The sequence below is a fragment of the Phycodurus eques genome, chromosome 16 (genome assembly GCF_024500275.1).
Source record: "Phycodurus eques isolate BA_2022a chromosome 16, UOR_Pequ_1.1, whole genome shotgun sequence".
Taxonomy (NCBI): Eukaryota; Metazoa; Chordata; class Actinopteri; order Syngnathiformes; family Syngnathidae; genus Phycodurus; species Phycodurus eques.
Window position 1 is genome coordinate 1756190 of NC_084540.1, and position 14400 is coordinate 1770589.

Sequence of the window (14400 nt, forward strand, 5' to 3'; positions counted from 1 at the left end):
TAAGGGGGAAGTTAGAAAGGCACTAAAGAGGATGAAAAATGGGAAGGCAGTGGGTCCTGATGACATTCCTGTGGAGGTATGGAACCATCTAGGAGAGGTGGCTGTGGAATTTTTGACCAGCTTGTTCAACATAATTCTATCGGGTGAGAAGATACCTGAGGAATGGATGTAAAGAGTGCTCGTGCCCATTTTTAAGAACAAGGGTGATGTGCAGAGCTGTGGGAACTATCGAGGAATAAAGTGGATGAGCCACACAATGAAGTTATGGGAAAGTGTAATGGAGGCTAGACTCAGGACAGAAGTATTTGCGAGCAAACAGTATGTTTTCATGCCTAGAAAGAGGACCACAGATGCATTATTTGCCTTGAGGATGTTGATGGAGAAGTACAGAGAAGGTCAGAAGGAGCGACATTGTGTCTTTGTAGATCTGGACAAAGCCTATGACAGAGTACCCAGAGAGGAACTGTGGTATTGCATGCGGAAGCCTGGAGTTGCAGAGAAGTACAGTGGGTACGGAAAGTATTCAGACCCACTTAAATTTCTTTTTCCTCAATAATGTGCACACACCACCCCATATTGACAGAAAGAAACGGAATTGTTGAATTGTTTTGCAGATTTATTCAAAAAGAAATTGGGTTTAAGTCAGGGCTCTGGCTGGGGCATTCAAGAACAGTCACGGAGTTGTTCTGAAGCCACTCCTTCGTTATTTTTAGCTGTATGCTTAGGGTCATTGTCTTGTTGGAAGGTGAAGCCCAGTCAGGTTTTCATCCAGGATATCTCTGTACTTGGCCGCATTCATCTTTCCTTCGATTGCAACCAGTCGTCTGTCCCTGCAGCTGAAAAACACCCCATCTATCTTGGTCCCATATCAGACCAGAGAATCTTATTTCTCACCATCTTGGAGTCCTTCAGGTGTTTTTTTAGCAAACTGCATGCAGGCTTTCATGCGTCTTGCACTGAGGAGAGGGAGGCTTCCGTCGGGCCACTCTGCCATAAAGCCCCGACTGTTGGAGGGCTGCAGTGATGGTTGATTTTCGAGAACTTTCTTCCATCTCCCGACTGCTTATGACATTGTGATCTGCAGTGAAAGCAGGGAGCAGGTGGAGGAACAATTAGAAAGATGGAGGCATGCACTGGAAAGCAGAGGAATGAAGATTAGCCAAAGTAAGACAGACTATATGTGCATGAATGAGAGGGGTGAAGGGGGAAGAGATGGCAAGGGTGGAGGACTTGAAATACTTGGGGTCAACCGTCCAGAGCAATGGTGAGTGTGGTCAGGAAGTGAAGAAATGGGTCCAAGCAGGTTGGAACAGGTATAGGACGGTGTCAGGTGTGTTATGTGACAGAAGAGTCTCTGCTAGGATGAAGGGCAACGTTTAGAAGACAGTGGTGAGGCCAGCCATGATGGACGGATTCGAGACAGTGGCACTGAAGAGACAACAGGAAGCAGAGCTGGAGGTGGCGGAAATGAAGATGTTGAGGTTCGCTCTCGGAGTAACCAGGTTGGATACAATTAGAAATGAGCTCATCAGAGGGACGGCCAAGGTTAGATGTTTTGGAGACAAAGTTAGAGAGAGCAGACTTGGACGGTTTGGACACGTCCAGAGGAGAAATAGTGAGTATATTGGTAGAAGGTTGATGAGGCTTGAGCTGTCAGGCAAGAGAGCGAGAGGAAGACCAAAGAGAAGGTTGATGGACGTCGTGAGGGAAGACGTGAGGGCAGTTGGTGTTGGAGAGGAGGATGCAGGAGATAGGCTTACATGGAAAAGGATGTCGCGCTGCGGCGACCCCGAAAGGGACAAGCCCAAAGGAAAAGAAGAAGAGTACTTTTTTGGGATAAGCAGTTGGGCGACGTGCAATATTCATTCGTACTTTCTGATACATGATGGCACTTTAATATGCTCTTGCACTTTACAAGAATATTGTGCAATTTTACTTTGTCTTTTTGAACGTGGCAAGGCAACAGCACTTCTCTCCCTTGCACACTACCTCTGACGGTCGCTTACCACTGAATGAATGAACGATCTTGGTAGTTGTATTGTTTGTGTCTTGATTTTTCTTGACCTACTTTTTCTGTGTCGAAATGTTACATCAACCTGCCAAACTACATATGGAAACCAGCCTATAGCTATAATCTCTCATATTTACATCTAAATGTTCATTAATGGGATGGTAGGCGACCGGTTTGCCATCTGCCTCACAGTTCTGAGGACCCGGGTTCAATCCCCGACCCCGCCTGTGTGGAGTTTGCATGTTCTCCCCGTGCCTGCGTGGGTTTTCTCCGGGTACTGCGGTTTCCTCCCACATCCCAAAAACATGCATGGTAGGTTAATTGAAAACATTAAATTGCCTGTAGGTGTGAATGTGAGTGTGAATGGTTTATTTATTTATGTTTATATGTGCCCTGCGATTGGCTGGCGACCAGTTTAGGGTGCACCCTGCCTCTCGCCCGAAGATAGCTGGGATAGGCTCCAGCACGCCCGTGACCCTTGTGAGGATAAGCAGTACAGAAAGTAAATACATGAATAAATAAATAAATATCATGGAAAGAATTTGGATGGATTTTAGCCGCCTGTTTCTTCCCATGAGTGCCCAATTCCCTCTGCTCGATCCCAATAAATATCGGGCATACTTTGACAATGCCGTTTATGCAGTCATCGAACCAACAGATAAAAGGTTAAAAGGCTTTCAATACAAGCATTATAAAGTTGACATAAAACAGTATCACAGGCAAAAAAAAAAAAAAAAGACTTGAGCTTTCGTAATAAGTGGCTGTCGTTTTGTGACTTCGTCTGTGTTCAAGTCAAACAAACTTGGAATCAAACACAGTGCCAAAGTACTCGTATGATTCATCAAGCTCAAGTTCTTGATCATGATTAATGCTGGCATTTGGTGTTTAAAAACGTTACGGCAAAAAGGTGGATCATAGGCATATACATTGGTCTATCTTTCTATGCGTCTGTCTGTCCGTCCGTCCATCCATCCATCCATCTGCCCATATATGCCGCTCCTGAGCATAGGTGGCAGTGTTGCCTCATGTGAATCTGGCTACGATGCACTACCGGAAAAAGAAGTTGAAGCCGAAGAAGAAAGGCACTCGAGGGCGGCAGAAGCCATTTTGTATCGAGCGTTGTTGGAAGAAAAAAGTGAGAACATCGTGTTCGAAAAGAATCGTCTGAACCCTTTTACAGATATAATTCCAAGTGAGAAGGTGAGCTCGGCGGCGTACTGTGTGAAAACTGTTTGTTTTTTCGAAAGAAGGCGAGCACTCGTCGTCATCATGAGTTACGGAAGGCCTCCGCCCGACGTCGACGGCATGACTTCTCTCAAAGTGGACAACCTGACGTACCGAACCACACCGGAGACCCTTCGGCACGTATTCGAGAAGTATGGCCGCGTCGGGGACGTGTACATCCCGCGAGACCGCTATTCCAAAGACAGCCGCGGCTTCGCTTTTGTCCGCTTCCACGACAAGCGCGACGCCGAGGACGCCATGGACGCCATGGACGGCGCCCTCCTGGACGGACGCGAGCTGCGGGTGCAGATGGCCCGCTATGGACGACCCCCGGATTCGCATTACGGCGGTGGCGGACGGCGAGGAAGTGGCGGGGGTGGAGGAGGATGTGGAGGAGGAGGAGGAGGAGGAGGGCCGCCCAGGAGGTATGGTGGCTCTAGTCGCCGAAGCAGAAGGTAAGAAAAATGGAACCCGCCGAGACTCTTTGTCTGGGAAAGCACGTTGATCCCTCAGCGGAAGACGACGGGAGTGCTTTTGTTAGCTCATTTACTTTGATCAAATATTCGTCACGGTCAAGTAGTTAAAACGCGAATGGTCCGAAAAAAACCGAAAGCAACTTGGTTTTGTTTTCTTGTATAATGTGTGGACACCAAAGTAGCGTTTATCAACCACAAGGTTGTAAAATTACGGAAAATATTCAATGTTGCAAATATTTGATTTATAAGTTCCATTAATGTATTAAGGCACTGCAATTATTATGGTTGTTCGATAGCACTTTTATTCAGACTGATACCAGTATGAGTATTCACTTAAGTACTCACCAATACCGGTACTGAGTAATAATACCGCTAGTACTTTTAATACATACAATTTTAATTAACACAACAACAAATTTCTTGCAGAGCCGATCGCTGACGTCATTGATCGGATCGGCGAATTATAACTTGAAAACTGATCGGACGATCCGCATAAAATGCTAATTGTCGGCCAATACCGATCATGCCGATTAGATCGGTGTAAAGTCTACTTTCTGATGTACATGAGTCGCCGTTGTGTGAAATAGCCAGAGTGTAGTGCCAACAACAGGTGAAGAGGACTTCATTGATGTCAGATTTATTTGCCTTAAGTATTGGTGGTATACGAAATGGGGGGCACAAGCCAGTGCAAACCGTCGGCCGATCCCAAGCCCGGATAAATGCAGACGGTTGCGTCAGGAAGGGCATCCGGCTTAAAACTTTGCCAAACAAATATGAACGTTCATCCAAAGAACACCGCCGTCAACCTGCAGGGCGTCGGTGGAAATTCAGCTACTGTGGGTAAAGACAAAGATGAGGTGGAAAGCAGGTTCTTCATCAGAAAGAGAAGAGGAAAACACAGAGCCTGGAATTGAATGTGGGGACTATGACAGGAAATTATGATGAGGGCATTTGATGACATGTATGCCAGGTTGGACACTAAAGAAGGAGAAAAGGATCTATACAGGTTGGCCAGACAGTGGGATAGAGATGGGAAGGATGTGCAGCAGGTTAGGGTGATTAAGGATAGAGATGGAAATATGTTTATTGGTGCTAGATAGATGGAAAGAATACTTTGCGAAGTTGATGAATGAGGAAACAGAGAGAGAAGGGAGAGTAGAAGAGGCAAGTGTGGTGGACCAGGTAGTGGCAATGATTAGTAAAGGGGAAGTTAGAAAGGCATTAAAGAGCATGAAAAATGGAAAGGCAGTGGGACATTCCTGTGGAGGTATGGAAGCATCTAGGAGAGGTGGCTGTGGGGTTTTTGACCAGCTAGTTCAACATAATTCTTGTAATAATAAAAATTCTGAGGAATGTAGGAAAAGTGTGCTGGTGTCCATTTTTAAAAACTGGGGCAACTATCGAGGAATAAAGTTGATGAGCCACGCAATGAAGTTATGGGAAAGTGTAGTGGAGGCTAGACTCGGGACAGAAGTGAGTATTTGCGAGCAAACAGTATGGTTTCATGCCTAGAAAGAGTACCACAGATGCATTATTTGCCTTGAGGATGTTGATGGAAAAGTACAGAGAAGGTCAGAAGGAGCTACATTGTGTTTTTGTAGATCTAGAGAAAGCTGATAACAGAGTACGCAGAGAGGAGTGTGGTCAGGAGGTGAAGAAATGGGTCCAAGCAGGTTGGAACGGGTGGAGGGAGGTATCAGGTGTGTTATGTGACAGAATAGTCTCTGCTAGGATGAAGGGCAAATTTTATAAAACAGTGGTGAGGCCAGCCATGATGGACGGATTAGAGACAGTGGCACTGAAGAGACAACAGGAAGCAGAGCTGGAAGTGGCGGAAATTAAGATGTTGAGGTTCGCTCTCGGAATGACCAGGTTGGATACAATTAGAAATGAGCTCATCAGAGCGACAGCCAAGGTTAGATGTTTTGGAGGCCACGTTAGAGAGCAGACTTCGATGGTTCGGACACGTCCAGAGGAGAGAGAGTGAGTATATTGGTAGAAGAATGATGAGGATGGAGCTGCCAGGCAAGAGATCAAGAGGAAGACCAAAGAGAAGGTTGATGGAAGACATGAGGGCAGTTGGTGTTTGAGAGGAGGATGGAGGAGATAGGCTTACATGGAAAAGGATGACGCGCTGTGGCGACCCCTAAAGGGACAAGCCCAAAAGAAAAGGATTGGTGGTATATGATACATTGAAATAGCACCAGTATCTGTTCAATACCGATAACTGATAATTGTACTCTTCCAGCCCTAATAATTAGGCCAACATTTCCCCAGCTTAACTTTACCGAAAACGTTACACCCCTTTGCTCAATAAAAATGTCACTCAATAAGAAATTATGTGATTGTGCCTAAAAAGTCGACATATTTGAACAATGTTCCCGCAGCCCTCGACCCCGAAGACGCAGCCGATCTCGCAGCAGGTCCCGCTCTCGCTCCCGAAGCAGATCCCGTTACAGCCGCTCCCGCTCCAGGTCCTACTCCAGATCCAAGTCCCGCTCCCCCAGGAACAAGAAGCCCAACGCCAAGTCCAGGTCCCGGTCCCGCTCTAGGTCCGCCAGCCGTTCTGCCTCCCCTCCAAAAAGAGGCTCTGGGTCCAGATCTAAAAGCCCACCTAAGTCGCCCGCCAGGAACGGAGGAGAATCGCCCTAGTTGTCAGCAACAAGGTGAGCTATTTATCTTGAACAGTAAATGGGTAAAGCGCTTAGTGTTGTTGTTTTTTGTGTAAAAAGCGCTCACAAATAAAGTTTGATTGATTGATAGATAATTTTACATTTTCAGCCATAGGTTCTTCAATTTCAGTTTTTGGTTTTGGTCAAGCATTTTCATTTCGGTGCATCACAACTAATAAGTTAATAAAAAAAACAACACGTTACCTTAGTTCACTGTGAAGCTCGTCCAGCCCAGCCCGCCTTGCTGTCTATCCCAAGGTACTGTGTTACGCCACCAGCGCATTTGCAGTATTTGCATACCACTTCATTTCGCCCTTTTTGGTTTATAGTGATTCCAAACCTTGGACATCCTCTGTCGACAGCACTGTATTGCAGCCGTGGTCCTAAGTTCCCAACCGTAGATATGGAGAGTATCTGTGTGTTCGTAAATTCAATCTGATGCTCTAACTCGATGCTGAGAGTGCACACAAACATGGTTCCAGTTGAGTTTAGATGCAAAAATTTGGGGTCTACCATTTTTTTTGCTGATTGTGAGTTGACTTTTATTCCCAGCCCTAAATTGGAGTTTGTTGGTTGCACTATGGCATGTCTTTCCTTTGGAATAGTACAAGAGGTAGTGATTCAATTGTGAGTCGCTACTCATTCGTTACTGTCAATGCCAATAGCGATTAGGGATTTAGACGGTGAGTCTGAGCTGTAATATATGAGTATATTGTGTTAGGAGCTTGGGCATAAAATGATTTGAACTGGTAAGTCAAGGTACGACTGTTTTAAGTATCTATTTTGCTATCTATTAATTTATCATTAAACATGGTCTCGTTGTCGTTTAACTAGTTAAACTCGAGTAGTCCTAACCTTCTGACTCGTTCTGTCTTCAGGTGAAACACGGATGATGAGGTTCCTGGACAAGAAGTTGCTTGATCCTGAAGGTTGTCCTCACAGCTTCTGCGTCTTTTTTTTTTTCTTCTTTTTTTCTTCTTTTTGGTTTCACCCCTTCGCTCTCAAGCGATGGGGCCAGTATTGCAAGGAACGTTTACTGTTCTGAGGTTTCTAGCAGTCTGTCCACTTGCTGTCCTTTCTGGACTCCGAAGCATTCAGAGTTAGTGTGATTTAATACATTTAAAGCTTAATAATGTTATAGTCTGCTGTTATCGTCATGAGCTTTTTTTATTTTCAATATTTTGTCTTTTGTGCACTAGGCGCAGTTGTGTAGCAGGTGTTGCTAAGGTGTTGCTGTGTGTTGCTGGTGTGTTGCTGTGTCCAGAACGCTGCAGTATTCTTCCCTCAGCGGTACGCTCGCAACAGACCCTCTTGCACAATCAAATTTTGTTTCTTTTCTTTTTTTCATGTGACTTTCATTAAAGATTTTCTCAACATTGTCTTTTTTTTATGACATGTTTTAGGTTTTTTACTTGCACCAACTGGAGCTGTGCTGCGGCAACCTGGAAGCTCTGCAGAGCCATTTTGGTCAACTTAAACTATTGTATTACACACAAGCTTAAACATCCAGCACGTAAAGCTTACTGCGGTATTTTGGAAATGAAAATGAGCACTCAACAGATGTGTGTGTATACAATACCCAGAAAAAGTTGGATATAACTCATTTGGGACGAACCTAAAATGCGTTGTAACCTTTATAGGTGAACTTAGTTTGAATCAGATTTGAACCCCTAACCACTCTTCTATTGTGCTACCACAAGAGATGAGCAATAGACTAAATTTAAGCGTAAGTTAGGTTTAATGTAGGTTTTGAATTTTTATTTTTTTTTGGTAGTAATTTGATGGCAGATTTATTTATTTATTAATGGCTGCATGGCCATCCATCCATTTTTCTACACCACGTACCCTGTTGAGGGTTGCTGAACCCTATCCCAGCTGACTTTTGGCAAGAGGTGGCGTTACACCCTGGATTGGTCGCCAGTCAATCACAGTGCATGGAGAGAACCAATCTCATTCACGCTGTCACTGAGTGGAGCCACTACACCGTTTTTGTTTAAAGGCTGACCAAAACACAAACGCTGTCCTACATTTTCAACTCAATTGTAATATTAGTTCCATGAGATTTCACAATTGTTCTTCTCCATTGCGGGCAAGCGATATAGACCATTTGATGGTTATAAATGATAGTAGGGAGGTTTCTTTCAGGGGCCAGAACAGTGATCGACTATTGCTGACCTAAACTGAAATCATGGCAAAAACTTGTCTGGGGTTGTGCAGACAGATTTATCCCAAAAGGTGTTGTTTTCGTCAACGTAAATTGTTGCACAGTGAAGACTACAAGACGTAATCGCAACTTTCTGAAGGGCCAGACTGGGTTCACGGGGTTTTTGGAAGGCACATTCCCAAAGGTACAGTATGTCTTAAATGGTTGGGTTGTCTTTGAATTTACTCAAATTAATGGATAGCCTGCTAGTAGCTCTTACAGCACGCTACCCATTTCAGCATCCAAGGAGCACATCAATGCCATTAATCCAAGCAACGGAAAAGTCAAGTTAGCCTCAATGATCAAGTTAACTTTGTCTGGTTTATTTTTTTGGGACTTTTATGGAAAGTTAAACTATGACCGGTATTCCCTCTCCCAGTTTATCTCAACCATCTTTGACTGAAAAATTCATTTCATCAAAGATCACTTGAGCTTTTGTGCTGACTTGGAGAATGCTGTAAAATGTAAGACGACTAAGCAAATATGTCACGAGTATGTGATGATCTCATATAAGCTAAATATATAGAGTAATAGTTTTACCCTAAACCAAAAATTTGGTGTAATTCCATAAAGGTTAAGAAGAAAAACAGAAAAGCCATAGAAACCACCCACAGTCTAGACTGGAGAATATTGTGAAACAGTTCCCGAGACAAGTCATATATGACGCTTTGCCTTCCAGCGAGCTCATAATGCCAAAAAAGACGTGACGCAGTTTCGGGACAAACCGTACAATGAACAATATCAGCTCTACATTTTCCATGAAATAACATACAGGTTAAAGTTCGTGCTGAATTTGAACGGAACCCTCTAATTTTGCTGGTAATCGCCAAACTTTGACCCAAGGTATATTTTGTTAGCAACGTCAGCCTGTGCCTGAAGCGAGATCGGAGCTGTGGCGCTCCTCTGATTCGTCAGCTTTCACGTCACGTCACATGCATGCTGACGTTGGGGCGGGCGGGGCTATAAGGCTTGTTTTTCTTGCCATCCGCCATCTCAGCGACTCCATTTTGAGACAGCTTGTGTGGCACCACCGAGCCCAGAAGCGAAGCCGAGCCCAGCCCAGCCTGTCGTCGTCCCTTGTCTAGGCCCCGAACGCTAGCACGACCCAAACCCACTCAGCCGACTAACGAACGCTCGCTAACCAAGTTACTATCCGAAAGGAAAGCAAATCTTATCGTATGTCCGCTATTCAGAACCTCCAAACTTTTGGTGAGTATTTGTCAGCGACAGGAGGGTGGGGGAAGGGCGACAGCACCGCTAATGTTTTTTTTCCCTTCGCCGCATATAAACTGATGTTATTTTCCCTAGAAGATTAGGTTCGGGTAGATGGTTACGAATTAGTTGGTGAAAAGTATTAGTGGCCCATAGAGGGTGATGTGATATTGAATTAGCAGTTTAGCCGGCCCGAGCCGCCATTTGGCCTCCTTCTGGAGGCCGCTGTTAGCTTCTTGGCGTTCGCTCCTTCCACTCGATGTGCTTCGGCATCGGACATAAACTTTATTTTTTTTAATCGTCGCTCTGTCTTAGTGTTCGAAATCACGACGCGGATGTTCTACGTGGCTGAATAATAATTTATCGGCGCTGCGCAAAAGCGAAAGTGTGTCCGGTGTTGGAGAAAAACCTGCGACCAGGAAAAAAAAAAAATCCTACCAGGAGGCTACCTCTTCCGTGGCCTGCCACAGCGAATGAGAAGAATAACTGCTACATCAATACTTGCGTTAAAAGTGTGAACTACATTTTGTCAACTTAGGTGCCGATATCGTTTGAGGTGTTATAACCCACCATGTATGAATTAATAGATGATTAAATGTGGATACTGAAGCCCATCTGTCAATCAATCTTTAAACTTATCACGGTTAGTAATTGATTAATGCCGAAACGCAGGCTGATAAACCCCCCGGTTTGACAAATTCATAAAGTAGTTTACACTTAACTCGTTGATGCCAAGTATTCGTTTGCTCCTCAACTCTCAAATACCGGCCTCGCCGACGTTGCCTTCTGGTTGCAGACTTTCTCGAACGCCGGTGCTGCAAGCCCTAAAAGATAATCTTGAGTAAACTGTTTTGGGAATGCATGCGCACACGCTGCAATCGGACCTTTCAGCCAGGACTCCCGAATCGTGGGATTTGTATGATCCTGGAAGGGTCAACTGTGAGTGAGATTGGCTTATTGTTTTTCTATTTATACTTTGTTGCCCTTTATCCCCCTCAGACCCCTTTGCTGATGCAACTAAGGGTGATGACTGCCTCCCAACTGGGAAAGAAGACTACATCCACATAAGAATCCAACAGCGGAACGGCAGGAAGACCCTCACGACTGTCCAGGGCATTGCTGCAGAGTATGACAAGAAGAAGCTAGTTAAGACCTTCAAGAAGGTTTGCTTGCCACTTAGCACACAGTTGTTGGTTTGGCTTAGATTTGACTTATTACACACCACCCTTACAAGGAAATGAAATGCAGATTGCATTGAACCAGAAGTCATTAAATAGCATAGGGGTTCTCAAATCCTATAACACCAAGTTCCACCATAATGACATCAAATTAAATCAGTGTAGTGAGCAAGTCATCCAAAACAAGACAGCTGTGGTTTTATTCCTATGGGGTGTGCTAATGTTATTGTCAGCCACTGTGACATAATGGACATTTTGAACATTGGCAATTTAATGTAGGAAATTAAAAGATATGATTGATTAAAATGGAAATTAGGTTTGAATTGTAACTACCTTTTTGAAAAACTTAAATGCAGATGTACTCCAGTTTAATACAACTGAACTGGACTCAGCAAATGTTCATTCTGCATTAAAAAAAGTGTATATATATTTAAGCCTCTAACACGAGGGAAAGGATTTATTCCTCCTTTCAAGTATATTTAATGTTATTGTATGCCACTGTAACATGGTCTGTTTGAGCATTTTACAACACTTGAGAATTTTTTTTTTTTTTTAAACATGCTGGTTTTAAATTTTCCTTAAATGTTTGAAAATGGGAAAAGTAAATGTACTTCAAAGTTAATACAACTAAACTATATGTGACTGTATCCTTTGTAAAAGTCTGCACAATTTGAAAATTTAATTCAATGATCCTTTCACTCGCCACGCGATGGGTCCGATGTACCACTAATGGTATCACACTTTGAATCACAAAAATAGAATATTTTATATGGAATAGTTGGGGGAGGGGTGTTAGTATTAAAAGCATCATTAATGGTACTTTTTATATAGTAATAATTAGGTTTTAGACAATCAGGATTTTTGGGGCCCATTACTGATCCGGTCACAAGATGGAGCAATGTGTCTATTTACATGACTTTTTCATTTATTGTATATACTTGTGTACTGTATACAGAGTATCTTCAAGTATTCTCTAGCACTTTAGACAAAAGTTAAACATCAGTGACCTCTAGGGGGCATTCAATGATTGGCCATTGACATAAGTTTAGGTCAAATCAACATTACAACATGACAGAAATAATTGGTGCTAACTTACTGTAGTTAAATTACTTTCATAAATACTGTTAATGACATACTTGCGCTAACTTTCTCACTGTCCCGGCTATATGGATGGGCGTTGTCCAGTTTGTTTGGCATTTCCTTTTTTCCCCCCACGCTGCGTTGCTTGAACGCGGCATCCTCCTCGTGTGCATTCTTCATGTGCCCGATCAAATTTGTTGTTTAAGCATTTAGATGACGTTCCCCACGATGAACTTCAGTTGTGCACAGACTGCAAATAACTTGCCTGCTCTCTGAGACAGTGCAAAATTGTCCCACAGAGATGTTTTTTTCACTGAAGATTGAAAAAAAAAATTATAATAATTTAATTGACTGTCAGTTACAGTACTACGCCACAGGGCTAAAAATAAACTAGCTTTTGGGTTCATACGCGACGGTGACGCGGAGTAAATGTCTTTTTACAGCAGCCGGTCGATGGCGGCATTGATCGGGTCGGCGACTTCTGCCACGAAGGCTGATCTGCAGAAAATGCTAATTATCGTCCGATGCCGATCAAACTGATCAGATAGGTGTAGTCTAGTAATAATAATAGTAGTGACCCAAGCTATCAGCAGTGCATGGGGACTGAGCCCTTCCACAAATAGTGAAAATCTGAGTAATTGACAGCCACCCCTAAAAAGGTTTCTAATAGCATAGAGATCCGACAATGTGGCAGCAAAGCATTACACGAAGCACTTCAACTCACTTTTGAATATAGTTCAAAGAGTACAAAATGGGAGTTTTTCTGAAATTATGTAAATGTTTCGGAGTTTCATGGTAATCAGAAGTGCATAAGCAGGATGTAAATGTCCATGTGACTATTGTGTGTTCTGATGTTTGGTGCTCGCCCCAACAGAAGTTTGCTTGCAATGGGACTGTGATCGAGCACCCGGAGTATGGTGAAGTGATCCAACTTCAGGGAGATCAACGCAAGCATATTTGCCAGTTCCTCATTGACGTGAGTCTCCTCGAATCGCCACGTCGGCGCATTTGTTGACAGTCAAAGGTCACGCTGGGCGTCCTCCCTTTGTTGCAGATTGACCTGGCCAAGGAGGAGCAGCTCAAAGTCCATGGTTTTTAGACGCTACCGGCAGCCCCCGGAAGACCATCAGCCCTCCTCCCTGCCGCTCCCATGTGCTGCTGTTGCTCTCCCTTCCTCCCACCAGCCCCCCTTGTGCCCCAAACCAGCTCCTGCTAGCTAAGGTGAACAACCTGTTCTAACATGGGACTGTGTACCACCGCCACTGCTGCCCTCCGCCACCTGGGGGCAGACTCGCTGCTGCGCAGACTCACCGAAGCTCCACATGACATCCGGGATGAATGGTGACAAAGTCTCCGCACGCACTTCCTCCTTCCCTTGGGTTATTTCCTTTTTAGGTCTCTGTGCCACGATGAGGAGGCACTATTCATGTAACTTTTTTTGTTTTGTACTTTAAGGTGTTTCAATAAAATGATGCGTCTCCATATGCTTTTGAGTGGTGTTGCTGGAAAGATGATTTGAGGGTAAATGGAAGGTAGAGTGAGAAGGGTTCCTCGATGGAATGGCTTTGCAGTCATTTGTCTTCAGGCTCATGTTCTCTACAGATGATGTCGTTCATAACTGCTTCTGACTGACAGTGGAATGTGTCCTTCAGAGCTTGTGTGGTAGCGTTCCAGAAGGGAAAACAAATCGGAAGCAATTCTAACGCCTTGTGGTAGCACACATTTTCGTTTGCTTTGTTTCCTCTGATGCCGCTATTATGAAACTAAAGTACCACATCAAGAAAATCCTTAGCTCTCCATGCACTGCAAAGTGTAACATAATATGCCTGTTTGTCAAAATCTAAGTATTCATAATACATATTAAAATAAATAATGGTTCATTTAAAATGTATTGCACATAAATGTAGGAAAAAAATGTACTTAAGTAATTACATTTGTTGTACTTGCAGGTTAGGGCTGAACAGCAACCAGAAAGTACTGCACTTGGCAAAAAGGATCTTGTTTTATTTGATGTTTTTATTTTGAACCTTTCCTGTTGAGCTGCACGGCCTTGCCAAACGGTGGCCTTTTGTGCTGGAACAGATTTGCTGTGCGACGGGGGAGTTTGAAATACTCTGCTTAGTTTTACATTTTTGAAGTCTTGTTTATTGAAAATGCAGCCAGCCAGAAAAGGGGGACAAGGGGAATAAGGGTCCCAACCACAGCAGAACAATAGTTAGTCTCGATATTTGAGCATAAGTCACATTACAACGGTCCAATTGGGTTCTTACTCGTGGATATGGGAGGGACCTGGTGAGGACATGCAACAACTAACCAAGAGAGAAAAGGACAAATTCCTTGTGTG

At 43.9% G+C, this 14400-nt stretch overlaps 2 protein-coding genes across 5 annotated transcripts; both read left to right on the forward strand.

Moving 5' to 3' along the window:
* Positions 1–3070: 3070 nt before the first annotated feature.
* On the forward strand, positions 3071–9471 carry LOC133414556 (serine/arginine-rich splicing factor 2-like). 4 transcript variants are annotated; one of them, XM_061699991.1, is made up of 4 exons: positions 3071–3146; positions 3259–3690; positions 6099–6377; positions 7262–7759. In XM_061699991.1, the coding sequence occupies exons 2-3, from the start codon at positions 3281–3283 to the stop codon at positions 6361–6363; spliced, it is 675 nt and encodes a 224-aa protein (XP_061555975.1). In that variant the 5' UTR covers positions 3071–3146; positions 3259–3280; the 3' UTR covers positions 6364–6377; positions 7262–7759. The 4 variants fall into 4 exon arrangements, 2 of the variants coding, with proteins under 2 accessions (XP_061555975.1, XP_061555974.1); XR_009770044.1 differs by adding an exon at positions 7787–9471 and having other exon boundaries at positions 3073–3690; positions 7262–7673; XR_009770045.1 differs by having other exon boundaries at positions 3073–3690; positions 7262–7482; positions 7583–7759.
* A 114-nt stretch (positions 9472–9585) lies between these two features.
* LOC133414557 (eukaryotic translation initiation factor 1b) lies at positions 9586–13540 on the forward strand. Its single transcript, XM_061699992.1, has 4 exons — positions 9586–9795; positions 10798–10961; positions 12931–13032; positions 13111–13540. Exons 1-4 carry the CDS (start codon positions 9765–9767, stop codon positions 13153–13155), a joined length of 342 nt encoding a protein of 113 aa, XP_061555976.1. The 5' UTR covers positions 9586–9764; the 3' UTR covers positions 13156–13540.
* Positions 13541–14400: the final 860 nt, after the last annotated feature.

Bases quoted from the DNA above. Each gene is read 5' to 3' on its own strand.
- LOC133414556 (XM_061699991.1), top strand. From the start codon at position 3,281: ATGAGTTACGGAAGGCCTCCGCCCGACGTCGACGGCATGACTTCTCTC. The intron at 3,691-6,098 runs GTAAGAAAAATG...ATGTTCCCGCAG, and splicing joins TCTAGTCGCCGAAGCAGAAG to CCCTCGACCCCGAAGACGCA.
- LOC133414557 (XM_061699992.1), top strand. From the start codon at position 9,765: ATGTCCGCTATTCAGAACCTCCAAACTTTTG. The intron at 9,796-10,797 runs GTGAGTATTTGT...TATCCCCCTCAG, and splicing joins TCAGAACCTCCAAACTTTTG to ACCCCTTTGCTGATGCAACT. The intron at 10,962-12,930 runs GTTTGCTTGCCA...TCGCCCCAACAG, and splicing joins TAGTTAAGACCTTCAAGAAG to AAGTTTGCTTGCAATGGGAC.